General features: G+C 39.5%; 1 protein-coding gene across 1 annotated transcript in view; it reads left to right on the top strand.

Annotated features, from left to right (window-relative positions):
- The window catches only part of LOC145597023 (7-deoxyloganetic acid glucosyltransferase-like), a 125,429-nt gene extending 106,547 nt beyond the window's left edge, over positions 1–18,882 (top strand). The window contains exon 4 of the mRNA XM_081653204.1: positions 18,448–18,882. Coding sequence (XP_081509330.1) covers positions 18,448–18,882 — 435 coding nt within the window. The remainder of the gene's footprint in view (positions 1–18,447) is intronic.
- The last annotated feature ends 373 nt before the right edge of the window (positions 18,883–19,255 follow it).

Genomic DNA, 19,255 nt, shown 5'->3' with positions numbered 1-19,255 from the left:
AAACCATAAAAGCGAGAAGCAGGAGCTTCCGGAATTAGGTGGCTAGTTAGAACCACAAAATCAATGGTGGTGAAAAGGCCATGAACATGGTACACAACAAGGGCATCAGTTCCACAACCTAGTTTGGCTTCGGTTGGGGTTGTTTTGGTCAGACGATAAATTGGACAATTGAGGTCGACAACTGGTAGAGGGTCAACTATATTGACTAAGAAGGTTGGAACAACCTTCGAAACAGTGTTCATTTCAGAGTAATCGAAAGAAGCAAGCTTATCATTAAAAAGATTCAATAATACCGTACATATCGTAGTAATTTGGAAGGTGAGCTGGACGAATTGTACCATCCTCTGTTATCATTTGAAGAAGGTCATAACAGGCAGGCCAAGGTGCCTCTGGGTTCCTTATCAACGCCCTAATGTCGTCATCATCGAGGAATTGAACTCCATACGGTTCCTTTTTTAGGATACCGTACAGAAAACCATTGAAATCCATCTCACTCTTTTTGGTTGTGTTTGGTTCCATAAGAATCAACTCAGATGGTGCATCTAATAGTTTGCATCCTTTTGGATACTTTGGCTTTTTGAGAGAGTACGGATTTGCCATTTCTATGTGGTAGGAAGGTTTTCTGGGATGGCTAATGTTTCTGATGTGATGAGAAGAATGAGTACACGACAATATTTATAGTAATATTTAACAATTATATTAGTAACTATGACAGTATTTGTGAGACTAAATACGCAATTAATTGTGTTGTCTCCTTGTAGCAGGTGTATTGTTACTTTGACCAATCTGACCATTTTGTCGTCTACTAAGAGTGTACATATTAAACCTTAAGAATAATTATATATACACAATATATGTATATTAAAAAGTACATTAAAAGTACATAAATAACTAGAATGGCTAATGACAGTATAAATTCATTTAAATAACAGTATAAATAGTCCAAACAACGTTATACATATATATACACCATCGATATAGGTTAAAACAATATAAATACGTGCAATGACAGTATTAATAACGTAATCACAGTATTAATAACGTAAATAAAGGAATATTAACTACCTCATGTTTTGTATCCTTTAATTATAGGTGGTTTACGTTAACAAGATACTAATCTATCTTTTCCGTGTTAACAATATGCTTAAATTGAGAATTATGAATATTCCGTTCCTTTTAATATAAATAAAAATAATATTAATATAGCATATCATTACATTAATGACGAACAATCTTATGATTTGTATCAAAATGATCAGTTCCATTTAGGTGTTGTTCGGTTGATGTGGAAATAATGAAATTCTATACGTCTCGGAAAGACGTTCCTTTCAGTTTATGATATCGTTATGTAGTGAATATGATCTTGTTAATTTGTTATGGTTACCATATCATATCAACTACATTAACTACGTAAACGCTTAAGATAACATTATTAAGTCATTTTGATTTGTAATGTATATAGTTATCGTTATTAAGTCATTTTGATATTCAGTTGTATATCATTACGTTTTAGAGTTTTCGATTACTTAATGACATGACCAGTTTCTCAGATTTGATCATGAGTCTAGTTGAAATACTGCTGAAAATTACTGTCATATTAGATATGTATCAAGTTTTCTTACAGAAATTATGTGTTGTGAGGAAAAACGCAAATCTGCATCCTCGTGAATGACAAATAAAGAATCAAGTTATAACATCTGAATGTGAGAAGTGACAATGCAATATATTTTATTAAAAGAAGAGATTGTACAAATCAGACAGTCTTACAGATATATGTTCAATACAATTACTTATACTGTCATTTAACAAATTTATACTTCAGCACACATAATTTACACTGTACGTTTTGCAAGAGTAACGGCACTAATGGAGTTCGCGTGGCTCACGCGAGGAATCTAATTTCGCATCTTTGACTGACCATACGCAGCGATTTGACAATTGTGTGGTGAAAAGAATCTAATAATTATTATTTGAAATTTTTACTAAATAATGATAACGCAAATTTTTGATGTCATATACACTTAAATGTGTGTCATTCACGTCTAAAATAATGTTTATCAAGGCTCTTTAGTAATTACCTTGCCTTTAAGTACTTCATCAATACTCTACTCAACGACCTCCTATGTTTAATGGAAAATTCTACGCATACTGGAAGAACAGAATGGAGATCTTCATTAAAGCTGACAATTTTCAAGTCTGGAGGGTCATCGAAGTTTAACCAAAACCAATGCTGCAAATGAGGTAGTTCCTAAACCAATGTCCGAATATGAAGAGGAATATTTTGACAAAATGGAAATGAATGCCTTAGCTGTTAAGTTACTTCATTGCAAACTTGGACCACATGAACACAACCGTGTTATGGGGTGCAAGAATGCTAAAGAAATCTGGGATTTACTTTAGGTTACCCATGAGGGAACCAATGAAGTCAAGCATTCAAAGATTGACTTGCTAATGTCAAAGTATGAACGCTTTGAGATGCAACCCAAAGAATCTATACAAGAAATGCTTACTAGATTTACGAACATTATAAATTAGCTAGTATCTCTTGGTAGAAAAATTCCCATAAATGAAAAGGTGAGAAAGGTGCTTAGAAGTCTGCCTCAAGATGAGCGTTGGAGAGCCAAGGTGACTGCCCTCCAAGAGACAAAGGACTTCACGAAGTTCAATATTGAACAGCTTGCTGGTTCTCTTATGACTCATGAATTACATCTGGGAACTAGCAACAATGAAGGAGTCAAGAACAAGGGGCTAGCACTGAAGGCTGACCAAGAAGATTCTGAAGTGGACGAAGAAGAGGTTGCAATTCTTGTCAGAAGATTCAAGAGGATGTTCAACAGGAACAACCGGAACTCAAGGAATTTCCAGAAGAAGACTTCTAACACCAAGCCTGACTATGGTTGTCACAAGTGTGGATCAACAGATCACTTCATCAGAGACTATCCCCAGTGGGATATCGAGAAGGGAAAAGGCAAGGCTAAGGAACAAGGGAAGGAAAAGTACAAAAATCCCTTCTCAAAGATTGATGTCAAGAAAGCGATGATCGCTGCCTAGGGTGACTCTGAAAGTGAAGAAGATGAGGATCAGCCGGAAGAGGAAACCGCAAACTTATGCTTGATGGTTAACTCAGATGACAGAAGAGCCTATCTTAAGGAACTAGAAAAGGAGATATGTGATGTTTAATTAAATTCTGTTCAGCTTAAAACTTTGTCTAAGGAAGTGTTGATTGATTTATTGATCGAAATGGAAGAAAATTTGAATAATGAATGCATGCAGAAAGATGAATGTCAAAATGTTCTAAAAATCAGGAAAGATCACAGTGCTTGGCTGGAAACAACTCGTAATGATTTCCAAACCAGATTTGGAGAGTTATATGACAAACATCTTCTAATAACTGAAATGCTTGAAAGAGTTAAAAAGGAAAACGTCTTGTTAAATGTGGAGCTTTCCCAATACAAACTTATCAATACTGATATTAGCTCTAGCAGTTCCTCTAACGATCCTATGCAGAAATTTAATGCTGATTTTGAAAAACTCAAGATAGATCTTGATAATTTAAAAACTCATAAGGACCGTCTTGAAAAGGAACTGCAAGGTAGAAAAAATAGAAGTATTGATCCTACTGCTACTCCAAAATGGATTAAAGATGCCCAAGTCAAAAGAACTGAAGGACTTAGGTATGAATCAAGAAGAAGGGAAAACAGAAAAAATATGTGGACTTGCTAAGTAGCAAAGTTTGTACTTTTTGTCGGAAAACTGGACATTTACATGCTGAATGTAGAAAGAAAAAAGAACATGATAAAAGAAATGTTAAGCAAGTGTGGGTAAAGAAAACTGATATTGCTTCTACTTCAAAGGAACCCAAGGATCCCGGGGTTCCTGAAACTAACGCTTGAGTTTTCTTGCAGGCCCTAGTGAGGGGGAACAACCTATGGTACCTTGACAGTGGTTGTTCAAAGCATATGACAGGAGACAAATCAAAAATCCTTTCACTAGAGGCCTATCCAGGAGGAACTGTGACTTTCGGAGATAACATGAAAGGAGAAATCATTGCTAAAGGCAAAATTGGAAAGTCCACCTCCCATGCAATAGAGAATGTGTTCCTGGTCGAGGGCTTAATGCACAATTTGCTCAGTATATCACAATTTTGTGATAAAGGAAACTCGGTAAGCTTTACTTCAGATAAATGCCATATCTTCAATAATAAATCAGGAAAGGTTATTCTACAAGGAACAAGAAAAGGAAATACTTACATAGTAGATCTTGACTCAATCCCAAAGAGTAGCCTTACATGCTTGAGTGTTATTGAAGATAACTCTCTACTCTGGCACAAACGTTTTGGACATGCTAGCTACTCTTTAATTGATACGCTCAGATCTAAGGACTTGGTAGTAAGACTTCCCTCTATCAAGTTCCTGAATGATAAAATTTGTGATGCCTTTGTAAAAGGAAAGCATGTACGTAGCTATTTTAAATCTAAAAAGATGGTGAGCACTTCAAAACCATTAGAATTAATTCATATGGATTTGTGTGGTCCCATGAGAGTTCAGAGTAGGAGTGGCAAGAAATATGTGTTGGTTATTGTTGATGATTACTCTAGATATACTTGGGTGATTTTTCTAACAAATAAAGATGAGACATTTGATGAATTTGTAGCATTTGCCAAACATGTGCAGAAAACAAGTGGATTCTCTATAATCCTTTTAAGATCTGACCATGGTACAGAATTCGAAAATTCAACGTTTGATGAGTTTTGCAGGGAACAAGGCATGAATCATAATTTCTCTGCTCCTAGGACTCCTCAACAGAATAGGGTAGTTGAAAGAAAGAATCGAATGCTCGAAGACATGGCAAGAACAATGTTGATTGCAAGCTCTCTGCCAAGGAACTTCTGGGCAGAAGCAGTCAACACAGCATGCTACATTACCAACAGGGTAACCATCAGGGCAATAACAAACAAAACTCCCTATGAACTGTTCAAGGGAAGGAAACCAAATATCTCTCACCTCAGATCATTTGGGTGTAAATGCTTTGTTCACAACAATGGCAAGAAAAACCTAGGAAAATTCGATGAGAGAAGTGAAGAGGCTACATTCCTTGGCTATGCCTTAAATAGCAAAGCTTACAAAGTTTATAATAAGAACTCATTGTGTGTTGAAGAAAGCATTCATATTATCTTTGATGAATCTAACTCATTTATGAATGTACAGGAACAAGAGGATAATGATTTTGATATAGTATTGATAAAGAACAGGGAAGAAGAAGATGAAATCCAAAAGCAAACCAGAGAAGAGCAAAATGTTCCAGACCAAAACCAAAAAGAGAATGCTGAAGTTCCTCCAAAAGAACAGATCAATGAGGAACCAACAAATGAAGAAGAAGGTGAAAGAACAGAGCAAGAAGCTCCTGAAATAGGAGTTCCAACAAGGGAATTTCAGCCTAATCCCTTCAAATACTAAGGATCCCATCCCACTGATCTCATCATCAGTGTTATTGGCAAAGGAACTCAGACAAGATCTCAGATGAGGAACTTCTGCGAATTTCATGCATTTCTCTCCATTATAGAACCTCGGAATCATCAAGAAGCCTTGGAAGATGCTGACTGGATCGTAGCCATGCAAGAGGAACTGAACGAGTATGAAAGAAAAGAAGGTTATTGGACTTAAGTGGGTGTTCAGGAACAAGCTAGATGAGTATGGAACAATAGCCAGGAACAAAGCTCGTTTGGTTGTGAAAGGCTACAATCAACAGGAAGGTATTGATTTTGAAGAAACCTTTGCTCTTGTAGCTAGATTAGAAGCTATTAGAATACTTATTGTTGTTGCTTCTTTCATGGGTTTTAAACTCTATCAAATGGATGTGAAATGTACTTTTCTCAATGGTTACTTAATGGAGGATGTGTTTGTTGAACAACCTCCAGGTTTCGAAAATCCAAAATTTCCTAATCATGTTTTCAAGCTTGATAAAGCCCTTTATGGACTTAAGCAAGCACAAAGAGCCTGGTACGAAAGGCTCTCTAAGTTCCTTTTGCAAAATGATTTTAAAAGAGGAAAAGTGGACAAAACTTTGTTTTTAAAATCTCAAGGAACTGATCTTTTAGTTGTACAAATTTATGTGGATGATATTATTTTTGGTGCAACTAACGATGTCTTGTGCAAGTACTTCGCTGAACTCATGAGCGGTGAGTTTGAGATGAGCATGATGGGAGAATTGAATTTCTTCCTTAGATTAAAAATCAAGCAGACCGAGAAAAGAATCTCAATTCATCAACAGAAGTATGTCAAGGAACTGCTGAAAAAGTATAACCTTGATTAGGCTAAAGCAAACCATACACCTATGGGAACAGGCACAAGACTGGATGATGATCCAACAGGAACAAGTGTGGATTAAAACATGTAAAGAGGCATGATAGGTTCCTTACTATACTTAACTACTAGTAGACCTGGCATTGCTTTCAGTGTTGGATTGTGTGCCAGGTTTCAATTTAACCCTAAGGAATCTCACCTAACTACTGTAAAGAGGATTCTGAGATACTTGAAAGGAACTGATGATTAATGTATCTTTTATCCTAGAAGTGATTCTTTTGAGCTAAAAGGTTTTGCAGATGCAGATTATGCTGGAGACTTAGTCAATCAAAAAAGTACATCAGGTATGGTCCAGTTCCTTAGGCCATGCCTAGTCTCTTGGGGGTCTAAGAAACAAAACATTGTAGCTCTATCTACGGCTGAAACAGAATATGTTGCTGCAGCCGCATGTTGCTCACAAGAGCTTTGGATCAAACAACAACTTAGAGACTTTGGTATGAAATTTGATTGCATTCCTATTTTATGTGATAACACAAGTGCTATTTGTATCTCTAAAGATCCAGTTCATCACTCTCATGTTAAGCATATTCATATTAGACATCACTTCTTAAAGGATAACGCTGAGAAGGGCTTAATAAAATTAGAATTCTGTGAAACTACTAATCAAATTGCTGATATTTTGACTAAGCCCTTAAACAGAGAAAGACATGAGATGATGAGAATGGAGCTTGGAATGATTAAGTTATGTTGAGGAAAAGCCTTGTTGTTCCCTCAGGTAAAATCCCTAAACTAATGTACATTTTATCTTACACAAAATGATATGTTTAACTACATAGATAAGGCATGAGAATCAAGCATATATAGTCTCAAAGTTGTACACAAGTAAAATGATAATTCTTGACGTCCTTGACTGATGGCATGAGCTATGTTGACTTGTTCCGTGTATCAATTTGGATATTCACAAGTATATCTTTTTCAACAAAAATTATCGTTTGATTTAAATTCCAATATTTTGTATTTATCTCATCAAACACATTTTATCTGGTGAATACATAAAATATTCATCTAATTTTGTTGAAGTGATCCCTTTGCATGCAAAATACATTTAACTTTCGAGAATTATCTTTTTAGTTTTCCAAAGCTTTAAATATAGTGTCTCATCATCATTATTCACCTCACCTACCCATCACCCTGAACCGACACCTCACATTTACCACTACAATAAAAAGGATGGGTGAGTTTGGAAATTTTACACCACTCAGATCAATTATTCACCTACCTTACAAAGAACCTCGCTCTTACTCTCCCATGGATATCTCACCAAAAGATGAAACCCTAGCCAAAGATCAAGCACCCACCGTTCAGATTTAAGAAATCTCTACAGAAACCGCAAAATCCACACTAAACCAACTCCTTCTAGAATACCCTGCCTCACCTCGCTCTACTCCCTCGGAAAAAATGGCGGAGGAACAAGAGGAAATCAAAGAAGAAGATGTGGAAGAATTAGGGGTTTCGTACCAGAACAAGTCTCCTGCTATGAAGAGACTTGAGGAGAATGCGAAGCACTTTGTGACTGGTTTGAGTTTGAATCTCCCCTGGTGCAAAGCTTGTAAGTTCAACGAATTTCTCGATCTTATTGATTTTCAAAATTGGACTTATATGTTGAGTGATAGTTTCAATAAAACCTTGTATGCTGGTGCTCTGAAGGAATTTCAGAATAATTATAAGTATGAAAAAGGAAAAATCATGCGTAAAGTGCAAAATAAGAAAATTGAATTTGATGCAGCATATTTGGCTGAATTATTTTAAGTGTCGAATGTTGGTTATGAGTTGTATATCAAAGGTTCTGTTCAAAAACCCCTTCCTAACATCAATATTGACTCCATTGTTGAACACTACCAAGGAAATCCTAAGCTTACCTATGTCAATCACAACAACTTCAACCCTCTCCAAAAATTACTCTTCGAAATTGTGCACAATGATATTGTTCCTCGAACCCAGAAAAGAGATTCAGCCAACAAGCTTGACAGTATCTTTATGTACTGCCTTGAACACAAATTTCCCATCAATTTTCCTTCCATTATGATCCAACACCTTGACCATTGCCTTCCCAGAGGCTGGAAAATTAGGTATGGAAACCTCCTCACCACTGTCTTTGAAGACTTTGGTGTTGATCTCTCAAAATATGAACCCTTGCCTCTCAAAAATAATGAATTTGTGCAAAGAGTGTTTTTTTAAATTCGAGGGTTACATGTGGTTTATGGGTGTTTGTAGGAGATACCTGTAGAAGAGGAAGAAATGGAAAAGCCCTCAACTGAGGGGGAACAGGTGGAAGAAAAAGTTGATGTTAAGGAAAGGCAGGAGGAAGAAGAAAAGAAAGAGAAAAAGAGAGAGAGGGAGAAGTCAGAAGAGGTACAGGATGTGTAGGAAACTGGGGTACAGGAAACAGGGGGAAGGAAGAGGAAAAGTTTGAGGCTGTCTCGCAAAAAGAACCCCAAGGAAGTGGAACCTGTTCATATAGACTTGGGTGATCCTGAAATGGAAAAGGCGACAGTTCCTACACCACCAGAGTCCCCATCAAGGTATGTTCCTGCAGGTATGGGATTTGCAGCTTTCAGTTCACTAGTGAAGCTTAATGAGGCATTGGCGATAGAGTTCAAGAAACTGAAGGAGGGGTTGGGAAAGGTTGCTTCTAAGCTCGAGTCAAACACACCAGCAGGTTGGATGCTCTGGAGCAGTCTGTTTCTGGGTGTGCTTCTGATGCTCGAGCTCTGCTTCTCCAAGTTACTCAGGCTAGAGATGAAGCGGTCAAACAGGTGGTGGAGCAGATTGAGAAGAAGCTGGATGAGCTTGCTCCTGAAGAAGACGAGGCCTAAACCTGTTCCTTGCCCTACCAGCCTATGATGATGATGATGATGTTTCTATTTTATTTTTCTTAGTTTAAAACACTTTTCTTTTGGGTCTGTAACTAAAACAGGTATTACATGCTTTCTTTTGGTTGAACTTGTGGATTTGGTACACTTTTGGCCGATGTTTTTACATTGGTTTTGGATTAATATGTTTTATTGTTATCTTGTGCGTTTGCTTGCTATGACTGTTTATATGCTCACTGCCTTATCATTAAACCATGTTATGGTGCTGTGTTTGAGATAATTTGCTATATACATTGTGTTTTTGATAATGAGAAAAGGGGGAAAGTACACAGGCAAACTACTTAACACTTAATCATCCATCTCCTCAACTTTTGTGTCTCTCTGGTTCTCAGTCAGCTATAAAACGAAAATCTTTTTCTTTGTCTTCTTATTATTCTTACAGTAGTTTATAGTATAGCAGTCTTTTGTATTCTTTTTCTTTTAACAGTTTGCGTTGTTTGTCATCATCAAAAAGGGGGAATATTGTTGCCCTTGATGTTTTGATGATAACACAAGATAAACTTATGATTGGACTAATGTCTTTATAAGCTGTATAGTTTGGAGATTCAAGTTGCAGAGTTATTCGAGACAAAGGAACTCGAGCTCAAAAAGCAAAAGACTGGTTGCAGTGTTCCTTGACAGGAACAGAAGCTTCGGAGTAAAAGCAAGAGAATGAAGACTCAGAGTAGAGGCTTCTTAAGAGAATTGATAGAATCTAAAGTATTTTTATTTTAGGTTTTATGTAAGTGAAAGTAATTTGAAGTTGGATACTTAGTAGAATGCGCATAATATTTTGCAAAAAGATAGAATTTAAAGATTGCTTAATTATAGGAATGTTTGTTTTGAAAAATATCTTTTTCTGATTTATTGTTTAAATGAATTTCTTCTTATTTTCGGAAAATTATCTTTCAAAAGGATTATGCAACTAACTTCCTAAACTTGTGCAATTGATGTGGATTAAGTCTTCTCCATTAAACGAAGAAACTACTTCTAAGTGGTTCAACGTGCCCTGAGTTTTAGGACATGATTGAAGCAATAGAAGTGGTGGAGAATAGTGGCGTTGATATGCAGCAGTAGTGGCGTAAGTGAAGGAAGGTATGGCGTTGTATTCAAGCCATGTTTTTCTATAAATATCAAAGTTGTTTTTTTGGAACACTTCACCCTTGCTTAATCATATTTTCTATCTTCTTAGTTTTCTAAAAAGAGTCAAGTGTCGCATTCTACTTTAGTTGATAACTTTGTTATTTTCTTTCATTAGAGTATTTCTTTCCAAGAGGTTTAATTGGGGATTGGGAGTTTGAGTGAACTTTAAAGAAGTCATTACAGAAAGAGTGTGAAGAGAAAGAAAAGAGAAGAGTAGTAAGTTAAGGGACTTACTGCTGGGAACTCAAAGTTCGTTGAGGAACTTGGAGATAGAGTCTTTAGCTTGTAATAGGTTGATTGCCCTATTCTAGTAAAGAATCTTTCCTAAAATCCCAAGTGGTCGTGATTTTTCTTCTTATTAGGGCCAAGAAGTTTTCCACGCTAAAATCTCTTTGTGTGACTTTGAGTTCCTTTAGCTTAGTTTTTACATTTCCGCAAAAAGTTGTCTAATTCCTCCCATACTACAATTCACCCCCTCTTGTAGTATTCTTCTAAAGTAACACGGTGAACCGGTGCGAAAAGTAGGCAATGCCAGCGGTTTTGAACCGGTGCGATTGTTTTACATGTTTCGCACCCCTCAATTCTAGACCGGTTCAAAACCGGTGCGAAAAGGGGGTTTTGAACCGGTGCTGATTCATATTTTTCTACTAGTGATTGTGCATTAATAATCAACCAACATAGATTAAACAGGTTTATGATTAATTTGATGTATGTATGTTGATCAAAAAGCACGCATGAATATCAATAAGGATTAAGTAGAGGCCTATTCAAGGGCGGGTTCGACCTCTTTGAAAGTCAAGTTCGTACCATCATCCCCGAACATCCAGTCATGGTTCCACACCACTATAGAGTTAGCAATATCTATGACTGTGAATAGGGTGTAACCTTCACAATCGTGAACGGTTTACAAGTTCCTAAAACTTGTTGGCGATTGTCTTTCTCTAGCTTCTTTTCCTAAGATCGCCGACATGCCTAAAAACATGACCTACATGTAGGGCAAGGAAAAATTCCCTACAAGGGTTTTGAACTGCTTGGCAATTGCTTTTTCTACTAGTGTCATAATAATGATTGCCCTTGGACTGGCTTAGGTGTGCCCTTCCCTTAGGCTAAAGTGCCTTTGGCAATTTTAGATTGCCTGTAGTTCATTCGTCCGTCCAATTATGTGGCCGGATGAATTTAGGGATTAGGGTCTTTTGAAATTACGAGATCGGCCATGGAGGCCGAATACCCCAATAGTCATGCCCTATTTTTAGGCCGAGTTGCTTAGCTGGGAGAGACCTTGTTGTGCTTTTCTTCTGGCCTTTTATCCTTGCCCCATTCTGGGGCTGAGTTGCTATGTTGTGAGTAACCATCATTTTTGTTTCAGGCTGCATTTTTGTTCGGCTTTTGTTGCTCGAACATAACCGTTCATTTAATCATAAATTTGCAATAAAAATTAAATATAAAGAAATAGATAACAATGTATGACATTTAATTAACTTTGTAAAAATTACGTAGTTTTGGCCGTAGGGCTTTAATTACATGGCTCGGTCGCTAGACCTAGTTGTATTTACAACTTTTTGGCTAAGTACAAAAAACTTTATACATAATATTCTTTGAGGTTGTCCATATTCCACGTACGAGGAATTGGACGGTCGTCTAAGGCTTCGAGACGATAAGTGCCATCTCGTACTTCTTTGCTGATACGGTAGGGCCCTTCCCAATTAGGGGTTAGCTTGTCGTCTTCTTTTGCTCAGACCACTGCTTCTATTTTTCTCAACATTAGGTCCCCCATCTTAAGCGGCCGCTTAGACACTTTTCGGTTATACGCTCTTTTCATCCTTAGACGATATATCTCATGTCTAAGCGCTGCATTGCCCCTAGCTTCTGGAAGGAAGTCTAAGGCAGTCTTCATGGCCTCCCAATTGACCGATTCATCATGTAGCATAACTCGTAGAGTTGGCTTATACATTTCAATTGGGAGCACGGCTTCAGCACCATAGACGAGAAAGAATGGGGTTTCTCCTGTGGAGCCCTTCACTGTTGTTCGAATGTACCATAATACATTAACCAACTCGTCTGCCCATAGGCCGCCTGCTTTTTCAAGCTTTTGCTTGATGCCATTAGAGATCAGCTTGTTGTAGGCCTCCACCTGGCCGTTGGCTTTTGGCCGGCTGACCGAAGCAAAGTAGTGTGCTATGCCCTGGTCACTGAGCCAATATCTGAGATGGTATGTTTCAAACTGTGGCCCATTATCGAACACCATATATTGTGGAACACCAAAGCGAGTGATTTGTTCTTCCAGATGAAGGAGGACATATCTTTCCATTTAATGCTTCAGACTTTCTCTGCTTCTACCCACTTGGTGAAGTTGTCAACTACCGCCAACACATACCGTCGTTGCCCTGATGCTGGAGTATAAGGCCCAAAGATGTCCACGCCCCATTTGGCAAAGGGAAGAGGACTACTTATAACCGATAGGCTGTTTACCGGACAGTGTATGAGGGTTGCAAATCTCTGGAACTTGTCACATTTTTTCACCATTTACATGGCGTCCAAATTCATGGTCGCATAGAAATACCCATGGTGGACTACTTTTTCAGCTAAGGCTCGTCCGCCAATATGCGATCCGCAATGTCCCTGGTGGAGGTCATCTAGAACTTCATGCCCCCTTTCGGGCGTAATACACTATATATGGCTTGACAAATGATTTTTTGAACAAGTCTTCCCCCTTCATTTTAAACCATGACGCCTTTTTCTTCAACTTCCAACTCTCCTTTGGGTCATCCGGAAGAATTCCCTCTCTCAGGTAGGAGATAATTCCGTCCATCCACGTAGAGCTTATGTCAATGGTTTGAATACACTCGGCATGCACATCAATACTCCATTTTTCCTTAACTTCCCACAACACTAATCTCGAAGTATCGCATGATGCCGAGGAGGCAAGTTTTGACAATGCGTCTCCTTGATTGTTTTCAGATCGGGGACTTGTTGCAATTAACCATATGAAGATATTTCATCATTGTCGGCTCCCTAGATTCATAGTCACCATTCACTTGGCTGACTATCAGCTGGGAGTCTGAACACACATCAACCTTCGTTGTTCCTGCCGCCTAACACATTCTAAGGCCGGCTAGGAGAGCTTCATACTTGGCCTCGTTGTTGGAGGCTTGAAACTGAAATCTCAATGCATATTCAAACTTATCCCCCTCCAGAGATAGATAGATGATACCAGCACCACAACCGGTCGTTGTTGCACTTCCATCCATAAGCACTTTCTAGACCTGATCCCCTGTCGGCTGCCCATCCGGCCGTGTCATTTCTGCCAAGAAATCTGCAAAGTATTGACCCTTTATTGCTTTTCTGGGTTCGAATGAAATATAAAACCCTCTCATTTCTAAGGCCCATTTGAGCATTCGGCCACTTGCTTCAAGAGTTGTGAACGGTTTCTTCAATTGTTGGTCCGTGTAGACTATAATTGAATGAGCAAGAAAGTATGGTCTTAGCTTCTTTGACGCCATAAATAGTGCCAAGCCGAACTTCTCAATGGGTGGATACCTCAGTTCGGCATTGTGTAACACATGGCTAATGAAATACATAGGGATCTAGTGGTCGTCCCTTTCAACAAGTAGGACGACGCTTAAGGAGTGATCAGAAATTGCAAGATACATGTACAGCTTTTCATCTTTGAGTGGACTGACAAGTCGAGGGAGCGTGTGCAAATGATTTTTTAACTGAGTAAAGGCTTCTTTGGCTTCCTTAGTGCACTCGAACATAGCTTTCTTCTTGATTGTTTGGAAAAAATAGCGACACTTGTCTCCTGATCTTGACAGAAACCGTCCGAGAGCAGCTAAACAGCCGGTCAGCCGGTCAGCTCTGGAAATCTTTTACAGTTTTGGGAAATTTCATGTCTAAGACCGCTTGAATCTTCTCAGGGTTACCTTCAATGTCGCGCTGGTCAATTAGAAATCTGAGAAATTTGCTGGACTCAACACCAAAGACACATTTCCTTGGATTTAACATCATCTTATGCCGCCTGAGTTTGGTAAATGTTTCTCGGAGATCACTCAAATGGTCGGCCGACTTCTTTGACTTAACAATCATATCATCAATGTAAGCCTCCATGTTCCACCCGATCTGATCTCTGAAGACCGCATGCTCAAGTCGCTGAAAAGTGGTTGGGGAATTTTCCAAGCCTAACGGCATGACATTATAACAGTACAACCCCTGTTCGGTCACAAATGCTGTTTCATCTTAATCTTTTTCCCACAAAGTGATTTGATAAACTTCAAAATAGGCATCCATAAAGCTCATCAAGGCATGCCCGGATATTGAATCAACTAAGCAGTCAATTTTAGGCAAAGGAAAACTTATTTTTGGACATGCCTTGTTGAGATCAGTGTAATCAAAACACATTCGCCAAGTTTCAGTCGTCTTCTTGACTAGAACTACATTAGCCACCCGATTAGGGTAATTGCATTGCCGAATGAAGCCGGCGTCTAGCAATTTTTCCACCTCGGCCTCGGCCTCGTCCTCTTGATTCCTTTCTTCGCCATGATTTCTCTTCTTCTACCGGATATGCTTAACTACAAGGGTAATCGCTAGCTTGTGTACGGCCAAATCTGGGCTTATACCCGGCATTTCATGAACTTTCAAAGCAAATACATCTTTGAATTATCTCAACAAATTTACAAAGTCATCACCAAGCAGGCCGACTGCCATATTGCCAACCTTGATTGTCCGATCAAGCTAGTCCAGGTCCAACACTATGTCCATATGATCGCCAGCTGGCTGCGGCCTCAAGTCTTCTAGCTGGCCGACGGTCATTAGCTGCTATGTCAGCTCCTTCTTAATAGACTAGCATTTTTTGTCGACCCGCTGTGTTTGGAGTGACCCATTTTTTGAGTTTTGCTCGGACACCCGACCATGTCCGAGTGACGTGGGTTTCACGACCAGCTGGTTGTAGTCTTTTGCCATCACTTGGTCTCCATGAATGGATCCTACCTTTCCGTCCGACCGTACAAACTTCATATGCATTAAATGTGGGACAATTACAGCCTGTGCTGAGTTTAGAGTCGGTCGGCCAATGATGACATTGTAATCGGTCAGTTCTTTAACAACTAGGAATCACACAACCATGTCTCTTCCTTCTCGTTTGGGACCAAATCGGACGGGCAGATCTATCTGGCCTACTAAGTGAATAATACTTCCTCCAAACCCTACCAACAGGTAGGAGATATCTTTCAAGGCATCCTCTGGAAATTGCAAGTTCCTTAGATAAGCTAGGCTAATTATGTCGGACGAGCTGCCCGTTTCTATTAGCACTCGTCCAACCTTCAAGTTTGCTACCTTCACAATGAACACCATAGGATCATCATGGGGGGCTTTGAATTTGCCCCTGTTTGCCTCACACACCGTAACCTCAAGAAAAGGGTTCAACTTTAACATCATTGGTGTGCATCACTTTCCCAACTTGTCTAGCATCCTCTTTGATTCCCCTCATGGTTGGGCCACCTGCAGCGAAGCTGCCCAATATGACGGCCACAAACCCTGAGTCTGTGTTATTCCCATCCTCATCATCTTTTTTCTTTTCTTTCTTCTTCTCGGACTTATTGTCCGTCCGGGAGTAGGCGAACTTAGACTTCAATGCATACGAGTTGAGCTTGCCCTTCTCGGCCAGCTTATCCAACAACCGTTTTAGATAATTGAAATCATTCGTATCATGCCCCAAATCCTTGTGGTAATGGAAATACTTGTTCTTGTTTCTGTACTGGGCTGGCCCCCTCAAAGGCTTAGGGCTTCTCGAACATGAACTTGTCCTTGATTTCAATCAAGATAAAGTAGCAATCTTTTTTGAATTTATATTGTGGTTCATACGTCTTGGCTTTCTTAGATTTGGACGGCTGAGGGTCAGCCACCCAAATCTCTTTTCTTTTGTTGTTTGCTTCTTTCTTTTTGCCAGTCAAGTCTTGATGAGAAGGAGGTTTTTCTAAGGGCCCTTGGCCGGCTCTTCCACTTTTATAAGATAACAGAAACAGATGCTTCAATGTATGACTCGGCTTCCCGCAGTATGCCTACGTATGTTCGAATCTTTTTCCTAATCAAATCAAACATAAACCCATTGTGCCTTAATCCTCGAAGGAACTCCGAGTAGGCCAGCTCATCAGAAAAATTCTAAATTTTCGCCTTCTCCGTGTTAAATGTTTGGACATATGAACGCAACCCCTTTTTCTTTCCTTGGACAATAGTTTCCAAGTTCAGACTGGTCTTCCGAGGCGGTATATTGTAGGAGAAGTTTCCAACGAATAGCAAGCTTAGAGTAGTAAAGCAATTTACGCACCCGACCGGCAGACTGTTAAACCAGTCTTGGGCCACACCCTTGAGAGTGGCCGGGAAGCATTTTCACCAAGTGGCATCATCCACATTTTGCAAGTACATCAAGCTCCTGTACGAAGAGATATGCTCTTCAGGGTTGCCCATGCCATCGCAGGCACCCACGAGTACACTTTTCACTTTAGCTGGATAGGGAGAGTTGAGAATTTCTTGAGAAAACAGAGGCGACTTGTCACCTAGAGTCAACAAGCGCAATTGTCAATCAATATGCTGAGGTTGGATGGCCTGTCCAACCAGATGTGATACCTGGTCGTACGGTTGGCCACAGTATCCGTACTGCTTGTACACCGGGGGAGTAGGCGGCAGGACTGCACCATAGTTATGAGGAATTTGAAACTGAGCTGAGTGAGGTAGAGGAATTGGTGTTTAAGTGTGATGGGCTTGACTTTTATTTGTCCTGGCCGAGCTGGTATGCTTGGAGGGGGTATGGTATGACAAGTCATCTAGCATGGTGGGAGTGGTAGCTGTGTCTAAATAGTAGGACTGGACGGCTTGCTCCTGCCGTTTCTGCCTAAGATAATCCCTAGCATCCTTAAAGCGTTGGGACGGCTCATTTGGCTACCTAAAAGGCTGCTTGGTTTACCCCTCAGCCGACTTTGTTTTCTCAATGAGCTTCGACAAGTTAGTCCAAGGCACCCTGGGTGACCTCGGTTGTCTCCTGAACAGGTAGCTAGCTCCCACATGCTCAGTATTTGCCGCTTTGCCATGGGGTTTCTTTTTGGTGCCTTCTCCTTCTTTTCTAGGCGGCTACCTAGAAGAAGAGGCTATCCTACCCTCAAGTTCCTTCCGGAACTTTGCTTGAGTTGCCTGCAAGGAGCCGGCCGTTACAGGGGTTTCCTCAGCCGGGTGAAATGAAGCGGTCAGAGGATCATTGTTGTTGATAGTGACCTCAATATTCTCTACGTGTTCGTCCTCACCAGGACCGGGTGTTTGACCATCTTTAGCCATTTCAAACGTGTATCCCCAAAACGCCGCAAAATGTTTCAGGGTTTTTTGGAATCCCTCGGGATACAGGTCTAGAATATGCTCGGACGGCCGCAGACACCTACTAAATAAAAAATATTCTGGTGACGGAATATTCGCCTCCGACGGTCAATTTAGTAACCGGAAAACGAAGAATTTTAGAGAGAGAAAGGAGAGAGAAGTTAGAGCAATTTAATATGCCTTGAATGATATGTCTCAATCCACTCCTCCCATCATTAATGATTGGGGTATTTATAGGGGTGGGAAAGAGTGCCCTCTAGGGTTTGATGACCTAGAATGGTGGGCACTGATTGGCGGCGCAATTAGGCAAGGACACGTGTCCTTAAGGGGCGCCGTTTTGGCGCTTTTCTCGGGAATTGGGCCTCCTGATGTAAGGAAGCCTTCTCTTTGATTCATGTGCTCCTATGTTGCCGTGTGTCATCCTCCTATTGGGACAGGTGTAGCCTTTTCATTGGGCCACATGTCACCGTAGGATTGGACCACATGGTGGGATATTATTACCCTAAACACATATCGTGGTTGAACCAAAAGCCAGAAAAATCTGTTATCTATGTAAGTTTTGGTAGCTTAACAATGTTCAAAAAGGATTAGTTGATAGAACTTCGGGTTGGGCTAGTCCAGAGTAAGAAGTACTTTAATTCCTTTGGTTTGTAAGTCCCAATCTCATAACAAAATGTGACCAAGATAGTCTAATCCAAGATGATATCTTGGAGGGGATCAAGCAAAGGGGATACATGGTAGGTTGGGCACCACAGGAGGAAGTTTTGGCTCATCGAGCCATTGGTGGATTCTTGACACATAGTGGATGGAACTCGACACTAGAGAGCATTGTAGCTGGGGTACCAATGCTTTGTTGGCCTTACTTTGCTGATCAACAAGTGAACAACTTATTTGTAAGTGAAGTCTCGAGGATTGGCCTAGATATGAAGGATACATGTGATCGAACTATAGTAAAGAACATGATCAATGATCTTTTGGAAAGGAAGAAGGATGAGCTACAAGGGTCAATGAGTAAAACGTTGATCATAGCAAAGAAGGGCATCAGTGAAGGTGGGTCATCTTATTCAAATTTTAACTATCAAATCGAGGAAATAAAAGGGTTGATCAAGAAAGAGGAACATTTATTAGATTTCATTGAAGGTAAAGAGGCTACTAACTGTAAATTGTAATTCGGTTAAGACCCAAAGTAAACATCAGCTTCCACCTATTAGCATGTCATTACTTCTGACTTCAATTGTAATCTAGTATTGCCATTTAAGGGGCTTCAAGATGTTATTTGTGTTGGAGTTCAAAATTTTATGGTAAAACTTATGAGAGTAGATGAGACGTTCATATATATACCCAATCTATCGTTATAGTTTGGTTTACTACTTTGTTCGTTTGATCAAATTGTTTTGTTTAAATCCATTCTACATACTCTAACTTACACTCAATTTTTGAGGAATCCGTTTAACCAAATAAAATCATAAAGCATAATGTAACTTGGTGAAAGTTTTTTTTAGCCTTTGATGAAATTAAAGTTTATGAATTTTCCAAAAATAT

Source organism: Chenopodium album, chromosome 20 (genome assembly GCF_948465745.1).
Source record: "Chenopodium album chromosome 20, dcCheAlbu1.1, whole genome shotgun sequence".
Taxonomy (NCBI): Eukaryota; Viridiplantae; Streptophyta; class Magnoliopsida; order Caryophyllales; family Amaranthaceae; genus Chenopodium; species Chenopodium album.
The sequence above is the reverse complement of the archived record's forward strand: the minus strand, read 5'-3'. Positions and strand labels throughout refer to the sequence as shown.